Here is a 16,720-nt window from a genome sequence, read left to right as displayed (position 1 = left end):
ACAGGGGGGTCGGGGGGGTCGGGGCGGTCACCCTTCCCCCCCCTCCCCCCCCCCTCGCTTCTAGGACGTTCTGAGGCGCAGGGCGGCGGAATACGTCACCCGCCGCTTGCACAAGGCCCCCCGGGCCCCGCCCCCTCAGCGCCGCGCGCGCCCACCCGCCAGCCCGCGCGCCCGCCTCCCGCCTGCGCCCGCCCCCCCCCCCCCCCCCGCCCGGCCGAGCCGGCGGTTGGACAAACAGGGAGCGCGCGCTCATTCAGCCGCCGGCTCATGCGCAGAGCCCCCCCGCCCGTGGAGGCGGCGGACAGCGCCTGTGCAGGACTCGCGCTCTGACGGGCGCCTTTCGCGGCCGGCTACCATTGGCTGCGAGCGGCTCGGCCCCGCCCCCTCGGAGCGCGGCCGGGAGTCTCCGCCCCGTTCCCCCGCGCCCCCCCCCCACCGTGCCGCCCCCTCCCCCGTGCCTGTCAGTGAAGGTTCCCGATGGTTCTGGAAGGAGGCGGCGCCGGGCGTATATAAGCCAAGCGGGCGGCGGGGAGTGCGCACTAGTGAAGGTTTGGCTGTGTGGGTAGAGCCCGCTTTCCGCTTCAGCGAGGAGACCAGGAGCTTATTCCCCCGCAAAGGTGAGCAGCGCGGGCGGTGCGGCGGCGGCTGGAGACCCCCGAGGGGTGGCGGATCGGCGGGAGCGCTCTGCTCCCGTATCCCCGCTGCGGTGGGGGGTGGTGCGGGACGTGGTTTGTCTCCTTGCTCTTGCGGCCCCTGTTAAAAGCGAAGGGGGCTCGGAGGGGTGCTAGGTATTGAAGTTCGGGTACGGCTGAAAGGCGGCGAGGTGCCCAAGCCCGTGTATCCAGTTTATTTTTGTCTCGGAAATAAGGGGGGGGGGGGAGGGCGAGGGCAACACCGGCGGGCAGCTCCTGGGAGAGCGGGTTCTTTAGGTAGCAGAGGTGGGGGAGGGGGGCGTAGGTGGCGGGCAGGGAGGGCTGTTTTTTGTGGAGGAGTAGCCTACCCCTTCAGAGGGGCGCAAGAGGGGGGTGACCTGAGCCCGCCTCGCTGCGGAGGGGCAGGCGCGGGGGGATGGGCGGCGAGCGAGCCGTGCTCGGGGTGAGGGGGCGGCCGGCCGGCGTGGAAGCCTAAGATGGAGGGGTCGCGGCTGAGGCGGGCGTGGGGCGGGAGTGGGGGAAGGGGCTGCGCGGCACTGCGCTCTGCCCGCCGCGGGGGGTGCGCGCAGCGCGGGGCTGGTGCTGACAGGGAGTGGGTGGAGGGGGGGGGGGGCGGTCGGGGAAGGCTCTGGCAGTTTCTAGAATCTTTCATGGTTCCGGCGGCAGCCTGCAGGGGGCGCTGCGCGGCGGCGCGCGGCAGGCTGCTCGCACTGGGAGGCTCTCCGGGATCGCTCGCCGGGGCACGGCTGGTGGCCGGTTGGCTTATTTGGTTATTTTTTCCTTTGTTAGTTTCGTAGTTAAGCACTAGAGTGTTGCACTTGGTTTCCACTAGTTATATGTAGCGATTAAAGTGGGCTCGTGGAGGGCTTTCCTTTCGAGTCGAATTTGTAGTTGCTGAGCTGTGGCGCGGGCAGAGGATGCTTGCGCAGCAGGTGGCCGGTCGGACTCTTGATAACTCTCCGTAGGCCAGAGTGACGAGCTCGGCTGGACCGTATTGGTACATAAATTCTAGTTGTGGATCGTGGCTACATCTCCGAATACTAATTGTGCGAGCAAAATGAGAGGTGGATGTGAGAAAAGGGAAGTGGGCCAGATGGGCACACACCGGTGTGAGAATCTATTTGTCCTGCAGCTAACCTCTCAAACGCAAGGCTGAGTTCTCGGTTTAATTTTCCTCTTCGTAATGTGTGCTTAGTTTGTGATGAGGGGGAAGTTAAGCCGTACATTAAATGGTAGATCAGTGGAGGAGAGAGCAAAAGTTCTGTCTCCCTAAATTGTGCAAACCAAAGCGAATGTAAAGCAGGCTTTGTAGTTAAAATGTTGTATTTAACTTCTGCAAAATTCCTGCATTGTTACTGGTAGGAAATGAGATCTGGGGGCAAGTTTCTTTTGTGTTCCTGTGGTGTAGTTAGTGTATTGGAAGCCACGTTATCAGAGTGCTATTGTCACAAAAGGATATGTGCACCAAGCTGTTCTTGACGGGTTTCAACTCCCTCTCTTTACAGATGCCAGAAGCTGTGCAAACTCAAGACCAACCAATGGAGGAGGAGGTGGAGACCTTTGCCTTCCAGGCTGAGATTGCTCAGTTGATGTCTCTGATCATCAACACTTTCTACTCCAACAAGGAAATCTTTCTGAGGGAGCTGATCTCCAACTCATCAGATGTATGTACCTTAACTCATACCCTGGTTTGCATCTATTAGGACTATGGAATTCTTTAGGAATAGTAGGGTAATGTTAAAAGTCTGCCTCTTCTCTTGCAGGCTCTGGACAAGATAAGATATGAGAGCTTGACTGACCCAAGCAAGCTGGATTCTGGCAAAGAGCTGAAAATTAACCTAATTCCAAACAAGCATGATCGCACTCTGACCATTGTGGATACAGGCATAGGGATGACCAAAGCTGACCTGGTCAACAACCTTGGTACTATTGCCAAGTCTGGTACCAAGGCTTTTATGGAAGCACTGCAGGCAGGGGCTGATATATCCATGATTGGTCAGTTTGGTGTTGGCTTTTATTCTGCCTACCTAGTTGCAGAAAAAGTGACGGTGATCACCAAGCACAATGACGATGAGCAGTATGCTTGGGAGTCATCAGCTGGAGGATCTTTCACTGTCAGACTTGATAATGGTGAGTATTAAATGTTTACACTCAGGTATGCTTTCTAAAGATTACTGGCATACAGGTGCCTAGTCTGTACATTGAAAAAAGCAAAAAACGACAGATGAAATGGGTTGTACTAGTAATGGGTTGGATCAAGCACAAGCACAGCTGTTCTCTTCCAGTTAGATAACTTGATAACATGATAAAGGAATGCCAGAGTAGATGGTGCATTGTAATTAAGACTAAGCTTGCAAAGCTTATACATACAAATACTTCTGTAGACTCCTTCAATTACTCTGTGTAGAGAAACTTGAAAGAGAACATACCAACAGACTAATGAGTGAAAATCTCATTAACTGAAATACATGCTGGGTACATTGAGCTTGTTGAAGTGTGTGGACGGGGCTGTTTCTGCACATGGAAGCTTACATTTTCCCTGTGGTAAAAATATTCCTGATGGAACAGTGCCTTTTTGAAGGACTATTGGAGAACTGCGTCGAAGTGTAGTCTGCTGCTGTGCAAGTAAAATGCGTAAACTCTGTTCTAGGTGAACCTTTGGGCCGTGGAACAAAAGTCATCCTGCATCTCAAAGAAGATCAAACTGAATACCTTGAAGAACGGAGAATCAAGGAGATTGTGAAGAAGCATTCTCAGTTCATTGGCTATCCTATTACACTCTTTGTACGTACCTTGCTCAAAATACTAAACACTACCACCTTAACTTGAGTTTTTGAAGTTTTTTAAGAAAGCAGTTGATATGTATTTTGCTAATTAAAATTGTAACAGATGTTCTGTGGATGTAGCTCTTGTATTTAATAGCTATGTTTCCAACTTATGTTGAGAAATCTTATTTTGGGAGATAAGGGGGGAAAAAATGGTTTTTCCAAGCTAGTAGTTTCTGTCTCCAAACCACCGAGAAAATTAACTATGGTTATTTATAGCTATCCATTCCTGGTAATTCAGTGTAATGTAACTATGGACTACCACATGAGCACATGGGAACAAAACACTTGCATTAGCTGAGTCTAGAAGGCAAACTTGATGTGTTGATGTAGTTTCTGGCTTTGTGAGACCAGAGGGAGTACTTCCTGGCTGTTACTGGTAAAACTTACGGGTTTCTTCTGTAGGTGGAGAAGGAACGTGATAAGGAGGTGAGTGATGATGAGGCTGAGGAAAAGGAAGAGGAAAAAGAAGAGAAGGAGGAAAAGACAGAAGATAAACCAGAGATTGAGGATGTTGGTTCTGATGAAGAAGAAGAAAAGAAGGATGGAGACAAGAAGAAGAAGAAGAAGATCAAGGAGAAGTACATTGATCAGGAAGAGCTCAACAAGACCAAGCCCATTTGGACCAGGAATCCAGATGACATAACCAATGAAGAGTATGGGGAATTCTACAAGAGTCTAACTAATGACTGGGAGGATCACTTGGCTGTCAAAGTAAGTTCTTGTGTGTCTGCAGGCACAATTGCACTTGGCACTGAAGCTGGAAGGTTGCTAAACATGCTGCTGAACTCTGATCTGTTGTCCCAGATCTTAATTCTCTTTAAGTTCTTACTACTTGCGGTGATGCTGTTTCATCAACACTTCACTGTGTGAGGGTGGCACTTGTGCTACAGTTACTCTGATTACTATGAAGGCTGTGTTCATAATATTAACAAAATCTGCACTACGTGAAAGTGTGTCCACATGCTTTCCCAGTTTGTAGCTTAGTTCTCAAAAATTTCAGCTAAATGCAAATTGAGTTATTTGGGTTTGTAGCTTAGTCTTGAAAAGGCCTAGACTAGAGATAAACAGGATGGTGAAATGCAATTGTCCTTTTGTGTCACACTGGGAAGTGATGTAAATACACATGCTTCCTGAAGCTTAGCGTGTATAGTGTAGAGAACTGAAGTAAGTCTTCTGAATTGGCCTGCTTGTGTGGTAACAACTGCATAAAACTTTGATCCATCTGGCAAGGGGAAAGCCTTGTTCTTGACCAGTGACTTTCCTACTGTGTTTTTCCTGAAATCTCAAGTAGTTTACTGTCTGCTTTCTGCATTTCAAGAACTGCTAAACAGTACTGAAGTGAGAGCTGTCCCAATTGATCAAAACTTACCTTGCTTGTTTGCAGCACTTCTCTGTGGAAGGGCAGTTGGAATTCAGAGCTCTCCTCTTCGTCCCCCGGCGTGCACCCTTTGATCTGTTTGAAAACAGGAAGAAGAAAAATAACATTAAGCTCTATGTACGCAGAGTTTTCATCATGGACAACTGTGAGGAACTGATCCCTGAATATCTGAGTAAGTATATATTTGAGGAAAATGTTTCCCAAAACGTTGAACAGGATAAGTTCGCAACTTTTGTTTCCCTGCATATGGTTGGGGGGGGGGGAAGACTTGAGCTTAAAACAGAGCTGATCAGGAAGCATCTGAGCAGTTCAAAGTACTGCTTAGTTTGTGTGGTCTAGAGAATTCTGTAGAAACAAATTCATGATTTTGAAAGGGTGAAGTTCCTTGGGTGGTGATGGGTTATGGTTTCCTTTGAGATGTGCAAAGCTAATTCTTGCCCTGTGTCATCCTCTAGATTTCATGAGAGGTGTGGTAGACTCTGAGGACTTACCTCTGAATATTTCTCGTGAAATGCTGCAGCAGAGCAAAATCCTGAAAGTGATCCGGAAGAACTTGGTGAAGAAGTGCTTAGAACTTTTCACTGAGTTGGCTGAAGACAAGGAGAACTACAAAAAGTTCTATGAGCAGTTCTCAAAGAACATCAAGGTTTGTGGTGTTTCTAGTTTAATAATACTGATAGTAGAACTATTAAGGTTTTTTAAGTCTGAAATACCAAATTACCATAATTTTAGATGTAAAGGAATCACATAGTTTCTACTTGTGCTCTTGTACTCCTGTAGCTTGGTATACATGAAGACTCTCAGAACCGCAAGAAGCTCTCGGAATTGCTGAGATACTATACATCTGCATCTGGTGATGAGATGGTTTCTCTGAAGGACTATTGCACTCGAATGAAGGAAAACCAGAAACATGTCTACTACATTACTGGTGAGTTGGGCAACACAGATTTTCTGTAAAAGCAGGTACATCTGTAGAAAATGGAAAATAGCAGTTTTCCTGGTGAATTCAGAACTACATTGGGGTGACCACATAGTGTAGGACGTGCCTTGTCAGGCTTGCTGTGGTTCCTTACTGAGGGACTGTGTCCCATGAGGACAGCACAACCAGCTACAGGTAATGGTGCCCCTTGTGCAGCCAGCTTACGCACTATTTATTTTCACTGTGAGCCCAGAAATTAGGCTTCAGTTTTGGAGGTGTCTTCAGGGTAGCTTTGTTCAGGCTTGAGCTGATAAATTTGACCAGGAGTATCTGAATTCAAGAGCCAGTGCTCAGACTAGGTTTACTATTTGGGCATCAGATACCAAGGCTTTTTCTCAAAAGGTAAATGCTGTGTAGGGCTTCCCTGGTCTGGTTTCTTCCTTGGCAGGAACAATGGTGAGCATTTCTTGCTTGGCATTCCAGGAAATGTAAATAGGCTTTGAAACCACTGAAGTGTATTAAACAAGCTGTGGTGTCAGTTTGAAACACTGGAGTCTTCTGGCCAGCCTAAGCTTTGCAGTAGCCTGTCACACCTGTTGTGTGCCCCTCTTGTGGTTGTTTTTTTTTTTTAATGGAAGTGCTGCATAGGCTTTTCAGAAAATGAGTTATCTGCCACACTACAGGTCTGAGGCTCGAACAAGAACTGTGGCATTCTTGTTTCTTGCAGGTGAAACAAAGGATCAGGTGGCCAACTCTGCTTTTGTGGAGCGTCTTCGTAAACATGGGCTGGAAGTGATCTACATGATTGAGCCTATTGATGAGTACTGTGTGCAGCAGCTGAAGGAATTTGAAGGCAAGACCCTGGTTTCTGTAACAAAAGAGGGTTTGGAGCTTCCAGAAGATGAGGAAGAGAAGAAGAAACAGGAAGAGAAGAAAGCGAAATTCGAAAACCTTTGCAAAATAATGAAAGACATCCTTGAAAAGAAAGTAGAAAAGGTAATAGTAGTACACTCTTAAGTGTAACGGGCTTAATGATCTGGAATTTGCTGCAGAGAAGGGTCAGATAGCAGTGTCTGTAAAAGTTACCTTTTCTGAAAGAGCAGTTCTCTGCAAGACAGGGCTTTAATAGATACAAGGTATGATTTTGGGTTTTAGTCAGGTTGGTATTGTGGATTCTTCAGCTCTGGCTAATGAGTCTCACGTCTTGCATGCCATGTAGCACCATTTTGAAGTTGAACCTTGGTTAAATCACGGAACTGTAAATCAAATGACAAACCTAGGGCTCTGTATTTGGTTTTCTAGGTGGTTGTGTCCAATCGTTTAGTTACTTCTCCGTGCTGTATTGTAACAAGCACATATGGCTGGACTGCCAATATGGAGAGGATCATGAAAGCGCAGGCTTTAAGAGACAACTCCACAATGGGATACATGGCAGCAAAGAAGCATCTGGAGATTAATCCTGATCATTCCATCATTGAAACACTGAGGCAGAAGGCAGAGGCTGATAAGAATGACAAGTCTGTGAAGGATCTTGTCATCTTGCTGTATGAGACGGCACTCCTGTCCTCTGGCTTCAGTTTAGAAGACCCTCAGACACATGCCAACCGCATTTACAGAATGATCAAACTTGGCCTGGGTAAGTCAGAAACTGTCCTGTCTCCCCTAAAAGCCTGGGTGTGGTTCCATGCCCTCGGAGGGTGTGGATCTGTGTGCTACTTTATACTTGTGGAAGGAGGTTCCCTCAGATCAGTTGAAGGGCTAGAGGGGATAAAAGTTTGAGTAACGGTGCACGTGTTTCCTGTACAGGCATTGATGAAGATGATGCTGCTGCAGAAGAAGGTAGTCCAGCAGTTACTGAAGAGATGCCGCCTCTTGAGGGAGATGATGACACATCACGCATGGAGGAGGTGGATTAAAACAGTTTACAGGAACTCATGAATGTTTCCTTGGCTAATACGAATAAGTTATATTTTGTATATTATGAATGTTACCTGCCAAAAAAAAAAATCTTGACACTTTGTCTGCATTCCCTCTTTATATTTATTTTCAAAGATGTTATACCTTTATTTTTGTTACATTGCTTTTTCAGCTGATGTGAGATACAAATGCCATTGAGGGAATACTTTCTTTAACACTGTACAACCCTAAACAGGCAAGTAAGGAGTAGTTATTTTTGTCTGTATTAGCTGGTTGCAGGTGGCAGGGTTTTTGACTTATTCTTAATTGCCAGAGATGTGGGAAAGAAGTAACAAAGACGGTATGATACCAGGATGTTCAAGTTTTGTTTAGTGTTACACAGCTCTTCAACTCTAAATATATCTAACATACAGTACCTAGTAACTAGGTATCTAGGAGAGCTGAAATACTTGGGGAAGCTTTAACCCTTTTGCTCCTAACAAGGTCTTGATGTTTAAAGTTGTTTTTTATACTGTTTAAGGATTCTGGATTGCACTCTACCATAGAATAGAATCCACTGTAAATCTCTATTGTGACTTATGCAACTCTGCATGTACAGTTCAAACCTAGAACTGTAAGAATAAAAGTGTTAAGAATGAGTTGTGCTGCTGACTTGTCTGTTAACGCTGGGAACAAAACCTGCTGTCCTCTTCGTATCAGTTGCCGCTTTGGATCATGAGTACTAGCTGCTGGCCCAGTAAATCTGCAGCACTGCATGTTTTTTGCCATGTTGCTCCAAACTAGTACCACATAAAAGCAGAAAAGACAACTTCAGGTGCCAGCCTGATGCATCGTGCTGTACTGAGTCTTGCATGTGAAGTTGGGTGGTCAGCACTACCTCACCAGGCGGTCAGGGGGCTGCTGGGCTGTCCTGTGTTCGGTGTTCCTTGGGCTTGATCTTCGAAGGACTAGTAAAGGGAGAGTTAGTAGCCAAGGTCAGCAACTTCCACTGCCTGCTGGGCACCTGGTGCCAATGAGATGGCCTGCAGTGACTTGGGGACAGTTAAAACGCCTGCCTGGTACTTGCAGCAAGCCTGAGTTTAATGAACATGTCGGGGAGGAGTGAGGGGGTAAAGGCAAGTTGGGCATCCTGTACTGTGCTTTCGTCGAGTCTTAATTTTCTTTCCATAACACAATTTGAGTGGTTTTCCAAGGTAAAGTAACTTGCGTATGTTAATTGAACAAGACTTACAAAGTGGGTATAATTTACTACATGGTGTTAAAGAGATGTACTAGCTCTGGGTTTGTAGCACCCACCTCGTGGTAAAAATGCTTTGGCTCTGTGTGAGATGGGCTCTTTGCATCCTGGGCAATGTCTTCCTGGGAGCCAACACTGGTGACTGGGGTTGTGTTAACCGGGTTACCCAGCCTCAGCAGGGAGATCCAGCAGTAACTGAAAATGGATGCTACTTGTCCTTGGTCAGTCAGCGTCTCACCTTCAAGTAAGGAAACATGCTGTTCAAAAAACAACCTCCTACAGCTCCCAGCGCTTCACACGCGCTGTTAGGTACCTGGAGTTTGTCAGCCTGTTCCAGCTCCCGGTGGCCTAGAGGAATTGCCTCACGGCACCTACACATAGCTCGGAGTCCTGGCTCAGCGCGTGTGGGGCGCTTGTCTTCCCCACCTGCCGTTCCATGTCCTTGGATGTCCAAAAGCAGTTCAAATTAAGGATGGCAGAAGAGATGAGTGCTTACCGTGTTGGTGAAAGCAGGGAGCGAGGTGAGGTAAAGCAATGGCAAAACGTGGAAATAATTTACTCGGGCAGTGAGGGGAGAGATGTAGTTCTCTCTGCACCACAGCTCAGGGGCTGGGCAAGATGAACTTCAGCGTTGCTCTTGCTCGTTCCGCTCCCGGCAGCAGGACTAGCGTGCGATGTCTTCATGTCCCATTACCCTGTACCATAGCAATGAACGTCACCGTGGTAGTGAGGATGACATCGAAAGGGACGCAGGCTTCCAGCTCGTGACGGGAGTTGCACAGTTCAAATATGTCGGTACTGACTGGCAGTTGGTGTGCATGAACAAAGCGGTGGCCAGAAGGTAAATGCTTCTGTCTTACGTTGGTGATGCTGTGCTGGTGTGCTGGCTTTTTGTTGAGGTAGTAAGAACACTGTTCCCGCAAGTTCTCTTGCTCGGCTACCTGTTGTAGCAGTTCAGAGCCTTTGGACAGTAGGTAAAAGTGTTGCAGAGCACCGCGGTGGCCTTTGGGAAAGGCTGGGTGCACTAATAACTTCTTTTCAGGGCTCTGTGTCCCTGCCAAGAGGCCCATGGTGCCATACTGCTCGGGGCTTACAAGGTCATTCTTCTAAGTAAGAAACACAACAAAGTTCAGCAAAGGGTTGGGAACTGATCCTAAAATAAGTTTCTCCTTATTTGAGCTGCAGGACAGTGGAACTGTCCACTTGGAATTCCAAGTGATGACAACAACGTGGCACAGCTCGGGGGTACGCTCTCCTTGCCCTCCCGGTTTAGAGCTTACGCTGCTGATGATCAGAGGTTTCGTTAAAGCTCATCAGAAAATTTTTCCTGTTGATGGTCGTCTTTTGCAATCAGACCGGGGTTAAGGCATTAGGATCCTGAATATGGAGGTACTTGATTCTACTGCTTTCTCTGGAGAGGAAGCCTATTCTGTGTTTGGTTTGGATTTTTGAAACTTGGGAGCTAACGTGCTGGTGCCTCCGTTGCTCTAATGAAAGGCTCCCACCACTGCGTGCCACACAGTCTAATAAAGTTTGGATGGCAGCAGAAAGGGAAAAATAGCTTTCATTGTCCTAGAAATGGCAACAGTCAATTGAACCTGATGGATTTCCAAATATGACGAGGAAAGGAGCAGAAAAAAAATAACACTGGTAATTTCTGTGCTGTGATGAATGGGGGGGGGCGGGGGGGGCGACTGCATTTTTTTGTGAAACACAAATGCATCTAGAACGTGGTACTCGTAGCCCCTGTACATAAACGCTATAGCATTCGTGGCCAAGGATGTGTCTTGCCCATGAGGAGTTTTTTCATGCATTTTGCATTCATTTACAGCTATGAAGTGTCTGTTCATTCATGTTCTTGGTTTGTTTCTGGAGGTCTTAATTTGGCAGTAGAAGCCTTGGCAAATAGGTCAGATGGTTCTGCCTGTGCATTGATTAATCAGTATTTGCTTAATAGTGAGGGCACCCTAAAGAAAGAGTAACTTTAATTTCAAATCTGTTTGTATGTTTGTGGTGCTTCATTATGTAGTGATCTCGCTTGATTGTTCCTTATTTTCAACAAAACAAACTTTACCTAGGAAACATCTGAATAAGTCACACTGGACAATTAGAAGTAATCTCAGACAAAGACTTGGTTTTGTTCTAGGAAATTGTATAAAACACTGTATTTTTTAAAAAAATAAGGCTAAAAAAAGAACTGGTGAGTAACACACCCATCTGAAGTGTGGCTGGTGCAAGGAGGACCGGATGTATCGGAGGAGCATCCAGTATCCTTAGCAGCAGCGGTGGGAAGAGGACATGGAGACACGCATTCTTTCCTATCAAGGTGCTGTTTCACAGGGCGAGGAGGAGGAGGGTGCAGGGCAGAGGGTGTTTGGCTTTACACTGCACAGCGTTCTCCTGATTCAAACCATTAACCAAGCATTTAATTATTAGTGCTTTAAAATACACTTGTTTCCAAGTATATTTAACTACGTCGGTTTTTTCTTACCTATTTATGACTGATTGTAAATGATACTTGTTGAGTTGCCCATCTATACTGGAAAAAAACATAGTCCATAATAGCTCCTAAAGCAAAAAAACCTCATTTTTCCCCTGAGGAGAGGCCTTTTCAGGTACTGTTCCACTAGTTTTTCCTGAAGCAGTACTTTCAAAAGCTGTTAACAGGCTTCTGTTGCAAAGTAGAAGTTACATCAAGAGATGCGTAGAGATTTCTGAAATGCTAACTGTGATAGTCTCTCCTGCAAAGTGCTACTGCGGCTTGTGCTCTTGCTTGCTAAAATGTTGTCCAGCATTCCTGCTTTGCTTTTGCTGGCCCCTGTGGGAGGCAGTTTTGCACGCTGGAAGTCTGGGAAACCTCCCACCCAGCTGCATCTCAGCGATTCCTTCGGTGGGAAACGGACCTGGCAGCACAGAACGTGCCTCGCTCATTTGGAGTAATTGTATTTTAGTTGTTATTTGCTTATGGTGGTTGCTCAGGAGATGCACCACGTCACGCAGATCGTGGTATGAGTTTTGCTAGCAGTAAGCATCAGAAAGGAGTTGATCCTCGACTGATGCACAGTGTGCTGGAGGCAGTAGAATTGGGAGATGTTTTCCATTTAGAAGTTCCACAACTTACTCTTACACCTGGAAACGGCCCTGCCAGTTACAGAGTCCCACAGTGATACTTACATGGAGCCAGAAAATGGTTTTCAAACACCAATGGAAGTAACTGGAAAGGAGACAGCTGCTTTTCCATTAAAATTATTGGAATCATATGAACTGTCTTGGAAATCTAGAACTACTGCAGAGTTTGAATGGCCCCGGATGCTTGAATGCCCTTCACCCATGAGTACTGAGCCTTATAGATCTGTGGGATTTCTGGAGAACTCTTATTACAGCTGCTCCGCTACCAGAGTGGTGACGTGTGTGAACAAGAAGCAAACATTTCCAATTCTAGAATGTGCTGGTGAAAAATTAAGGGAAAAATCCCTTTGTGTGCCCTGAAGTAGGTATGGCTGCTGCTATACTAACACTAACACCAATAATAGTAACAATAGTAATAGTAGTAGTTGTAGTAATAGTAATATCGTCGTCATCATCATCATCTACAATACTTGGTCCTGTCATTAATGTACTGTGAAATGTCTGAAGTTATTCTAAGGTTCCTTTGTCCAGTGGTTTAAATTGTGTAGTAGAATTAAAACTTCAAACCCATTGTTACAGATAGGGCTGGGTCTTGCTTACTTCATGAAATCCCGTGGTAGATCCATGCTGAATCTAGGCAACTGCAACAAAAGGCCTTATCAGTTTTAGATGATTGAGGAGGACAAAGTCCATCTCACTGTCCCAATTATTGCTGTTTCTGTTAGAATCTTAAAAGAAGTGCTGGTTGATGGGGTTGGGGAGACAAGGCTTTGGGGAAGAGCCACCCCCTCCTTCAGATGTCTGGGTTTTTTCCAGGGAAACAAAAGCACAGGTACAGCTAGATAGGGAAATACTGTGGGTTTTTTTTTCTTTCTTTCTTTCTTTCTTTTTTTTTAATTAAGAATAATGCAGTAGGTGACATGTTGAAGTATGACTGGGACGTTCTTGTTGCCTTCTCTCCCAGCTTGTTCCTGAAGCATTTGAGTGAGGCTGTACCTTTACAGTGTGCTGACCATGGCTCGCTTTCTTCAGGTTCTTCAGTGGATGAGCTGGAGAGTTTGCCATGCTAATCCCTTCTGGAGTTAATAACTTAAGTGCATTTGCTGCATTTTATCAGTTTGGTACAATAGATTATTTTAGTCGTTTTCTGGAAGTGTATATATTAATTTTGGTCAGAGCTTATGTATGCGAGGCAGATCTGAAAACGAAGCATTAAGGAATTAGGAATTACACCCTTTGGTCCCGTGGTGTGCTGCCCATGTGGTCATAAAAGGTATCTGGCATTTGACAGTGCCCTGAGAGGAGAGGCATTTTTTATTTTGCTACTGTAAGTTATGCAAATATGTCTGTATGCAGCATCTTCATTCCCAAGCCTGCAGAGCGCACTGAGAAATCAGCCCAGCAGCCAGACGGTGGCTTATCGGGTAGGTGGGATGGTGTGTGTCAGCCTTCAGTTCCACTTCACAGGCTGCTTCCTTCAGGTGATGCAATTCGTGGTGGAACTGAGCTAAGAGAAGGAGCGTACAGAGGCCATTCAAAAGAAAAAAAGAAAAAAACAATCATCGTGTTAGTCACGTATAACCGGGGTTTTAAGAAAGGGAGGCTGCATATATTCACACTCCGATCACCTTCCTGGCCTCCTCAGTGTCCTAATTACAAGATCCCAGTCTTGTACCCAAAGAAGTGGCTGAGGGAACAGAGGCAGCCAAAATGCCTTACTTTTACAGCCTCAAAAGAGGGGGTGTGGCTGCCCCAGGGACATCACTATAAAATACTTCATCTTCAGAACAGCATCGCCTGTCAAAGAAATCTATGGGTGACTCTTCAGTATTCATGAACAAACTTGGAAGTAAAACAGCAACGGTCCAGCCTCTCTAAATGCCAGCATGGCTTCCTGGGCTATTAATACTCTGCTACAGTGAGAAGTTTGGGGGTTTGCTGGGGATTTTTTGAGAAAACGCAGTACCTTTCTTCCCTGGCCAGCTGTGATGTTGCAAAAGCAGGGCGAAGAAAACGGACATGGCAGCTACGTTTTGCAAATGGGGAAACAAGGTTTAAAAAGGGCTTTTTCCAGGGTCTATGATTCCATGCATCAAGACACAAAGTCAAGAACTGAAGCTGCTGTTTTCTAACCTCCAGTTCAGGTCTCCAGGTGATGCTGTTCCTTACATGCGAGAGAAAACTGAGGATCTTCACAACTCCTTATGGTTTCTGTACCATGTAATACCCAGTATTTCGGATATGTTTCCTGGGGAACATTCAGAACAGCTGCCTCTGAATATAGCACTTCTGTACTCACAGACTGGAGGCACCAAGGACATTTGTCTCCCACACCCTTCTGTCGTGCATCGCAGGGAGAAGACTTCACGAAGGTAAGGGTGGGATGTTATTATGTGGAAACAGCCATGAGTACAGGAATTCAAAGGCTGCCCTCTCTCTTCTTCTTTTTGTGAAGAATTAACAGCCATATATTGGCAATACTAGGTGCAGTAGCACTTTTTGAGGCAAACTGTGGGAATGAGGAGACTGCAGCAGCAGTTGTACTTTGGCCGTACCTCCAGTCATATACTGCACTGTATGTACAAATATATATGAAGTAAATGATAAAAGCCAATTTCTGTTCTGCAAAGCAGCTGTAAACTGTGCTTTTACTGTCTTTGCTCACAACTTGATTTTAATAGGAAGTGGAGTCTATAAGGTTTCCTACACTGGTCATAGGCAAAAACACACAGTGTGAGAGAGACCTTGCAGTTTCTGCAGCCTCTTGTTTCCAACTTCCCACAGTGCTCTCAGGCTTGACTGAAATGTTCTTGATCACTGTCTGGTGGTGGGTTGGCCATATGGCCAACCAGCTGCAGATCTTCATTCTCTGATCTGCACTGGCTTCATCTGATGAACTTAATTTGGATTAGGTGTCTTGTTTGGATTGCTCCCTATTACAAATGAAGTAAAACCCCTTTTACCACGATACAGTCCCACCTTGCATTTAAAAAAAAAACAAAAACGTTTTATGTGTGAAAGACGCAACTCCTAATATCTAAATAGCACAAGCAATACTGGTGTTGGGCTTCATTGCCAAACAGCAACTCCAACAGTATTTGAGAATTAACATTTAGAGATAGGCACTGCCCCCCAAAGACAACTCGTAGTAAGACGTGTGTGCTTCTGCCAAGCCCTCTGCCAAAATTAATAGAAAGATCTCTGCTCATTCTGATCCTGCCTGTAGGTACCCTGAGAATAACCTTTCTTGTCTTTGGCTGGCAGCTGGAAGCGGATCAGCAGCAGGAGCAGATGAGTGCCGACAGCCACAGAGCCCCTGGGATGCGTGGGGGCTGTCCGGAGGCAGGGTGATGCTGGTCTGAGAGTAAAGGGAGAAAAAAGCACTAGGAGGTGTCAACTGGGCTCTTTGGGCAGGGTGGAAAACTGTTATGGAAGGGCTGTGACTTTAATTAAAAAGGCTCATCTTGCTTCATCTTGACCTTCAGAGACTGGGAGTTCATTCAGTTTTGGGGTTTTTTTCCTAAAAGTTCACCACCTTCTGTTCCCGTGCAGAAAAAGTATTATTTGCCTGATTGCTTTGGTTTCAGCCCCCAAACCCCAGCTGAAGCACCCAGGAGGCTGCAGAGTTGCACTTGGAAAGCCAAAAGCCCCAGTTTGTCCCCTACCCTTTGCATTTCTTATGGTGGGAGGTTTGGCTGGAACAAGATATCTGTGACTCAGATACGGTTCGCTGTGAATCAGTTCGCTGTTCACGGCTCGCAGATGCAATCTGCAGCTAAATGATAATCATTTCCATTGACTAATGGGAGATATTCGAGATTATCAATTAATAATTCAACATAAACTGCCACCTAAATCTGCTCCCGAAGACGGCAATCCTGGCTGTTCTGCGGGCAGAAGGTGAGACATAGCCCTTCCCTGATGGACATGCAACCTCAGGCAGCCTCTGCTTCAGCTGTAGTGCTGGCTCTGCTGCCCCAGCCCCAGAGCTTTAAGGGGTTTTTTCATCTTGGACAAATGAGATTTTTACATTTTTTTCCTCTAGCACATTTCACAGCAGACAATCCAGTACATTTGGTCTCTGTATGTAGAAGTCAATGGTATTTCAAATGGCGGGGGGATTAGTTTTTTAAGGAATGAGAGAGATGCAATTGTCATTTATTAGATGGAAGTTAAAACAGCGAGGCTGAACTGATCTGCTGAGAGAGGTTTCCACGGTGCTGGCCTCCGAGGGCACCCTGTGAAGCAGTGGGGGACAAGGAGCAATGACACCGTTGGGAACAAGAGAAGCGTGTTACCTGAATTCCCAGCTGGCCAGAAAGCCTGGGCTCGGGGGAAATCAGAGCTACCTGGGGCTGGCGCAGGGTCTGTGCAACATCAAGTGCTTTTCCCAAGGTGACAAGGGCAGCCAAAGCACCGAGCAGCAGTACAGCAACGAACGGCTCCAGCAGGCATTTCTGTGCCTCTGAAACCCTCTGGCCACCCTCCTTGGACATACTGCACCAAGCAGGTACAGCTGAAAGCCGCCCCGGCTTGGTGACAGCATTGCGTGTGTGCTTTAAAAAGCAGAATCCCAAAACCTTCCTTGGAAATCTGTCACCTTCCCATAGCTCTACTGCCCGGCCCCTTACAGCCAGGTGTTGGCGGTGGGTTCCTCAT

At 46.5% G+C, this 16,720-nt stretch overlaps 1 protein-coding gene across 1 annotated transcript; it reads left to right on the top strand.

Annotated features, from left to right (window-relative positions):
* The first annotated feature begins 459 nt into the window (after positions 1–459).
* Positions 460–8,333, top strand: HSP90AA1 (heat shock protein 90 alpha family class A member 1). The gene is made up of 11 exons (XM_005242960.4): positions 460–617; positions 2,159–2,317; positions 2,417–2,783; positions 3,304–3,437; positions 3,884–4,192; positions 4,866–5,031; positions 5,315–5,505; positions 5,640–5,787; positions 6,506–6,774; positions 7,081–7,414; positions 7,585–8,333. The coding sequence occupies exons 2-11, from the start codon at positions 2,159–2,161 to the stop codon at positions 7,692–7,694; spliced, it is 2,187 nt and encodes a 728-aa protein (XP_005243017.1). The 5' UTR covers positions 460–617; the 3' UTR covers positions 7,695–8,333.
* Positions 8,334–16,720: the final 8,387 nt, after the last annotated feature.

Source organism: Falco peregrinus, chromosome 1 (genome assembly GCF_023634155.1).
Source record: "Falco peregrinus isolate bFalPer1 chromosome 1, bFalPer1.pri, whole genome shotgun sequence".
Classification (NCBI taxonomy): domain Eukaryota; kingdom Metazoa; phylum Chordata; class Aves; order Falconiformes; family Falconidae; genus Falco; species Falco peregrinus.
Note: the sequence above shows the minus strand (reverse complement) of the source record. Positions and strands in the feature narration are given on the sequence as shown.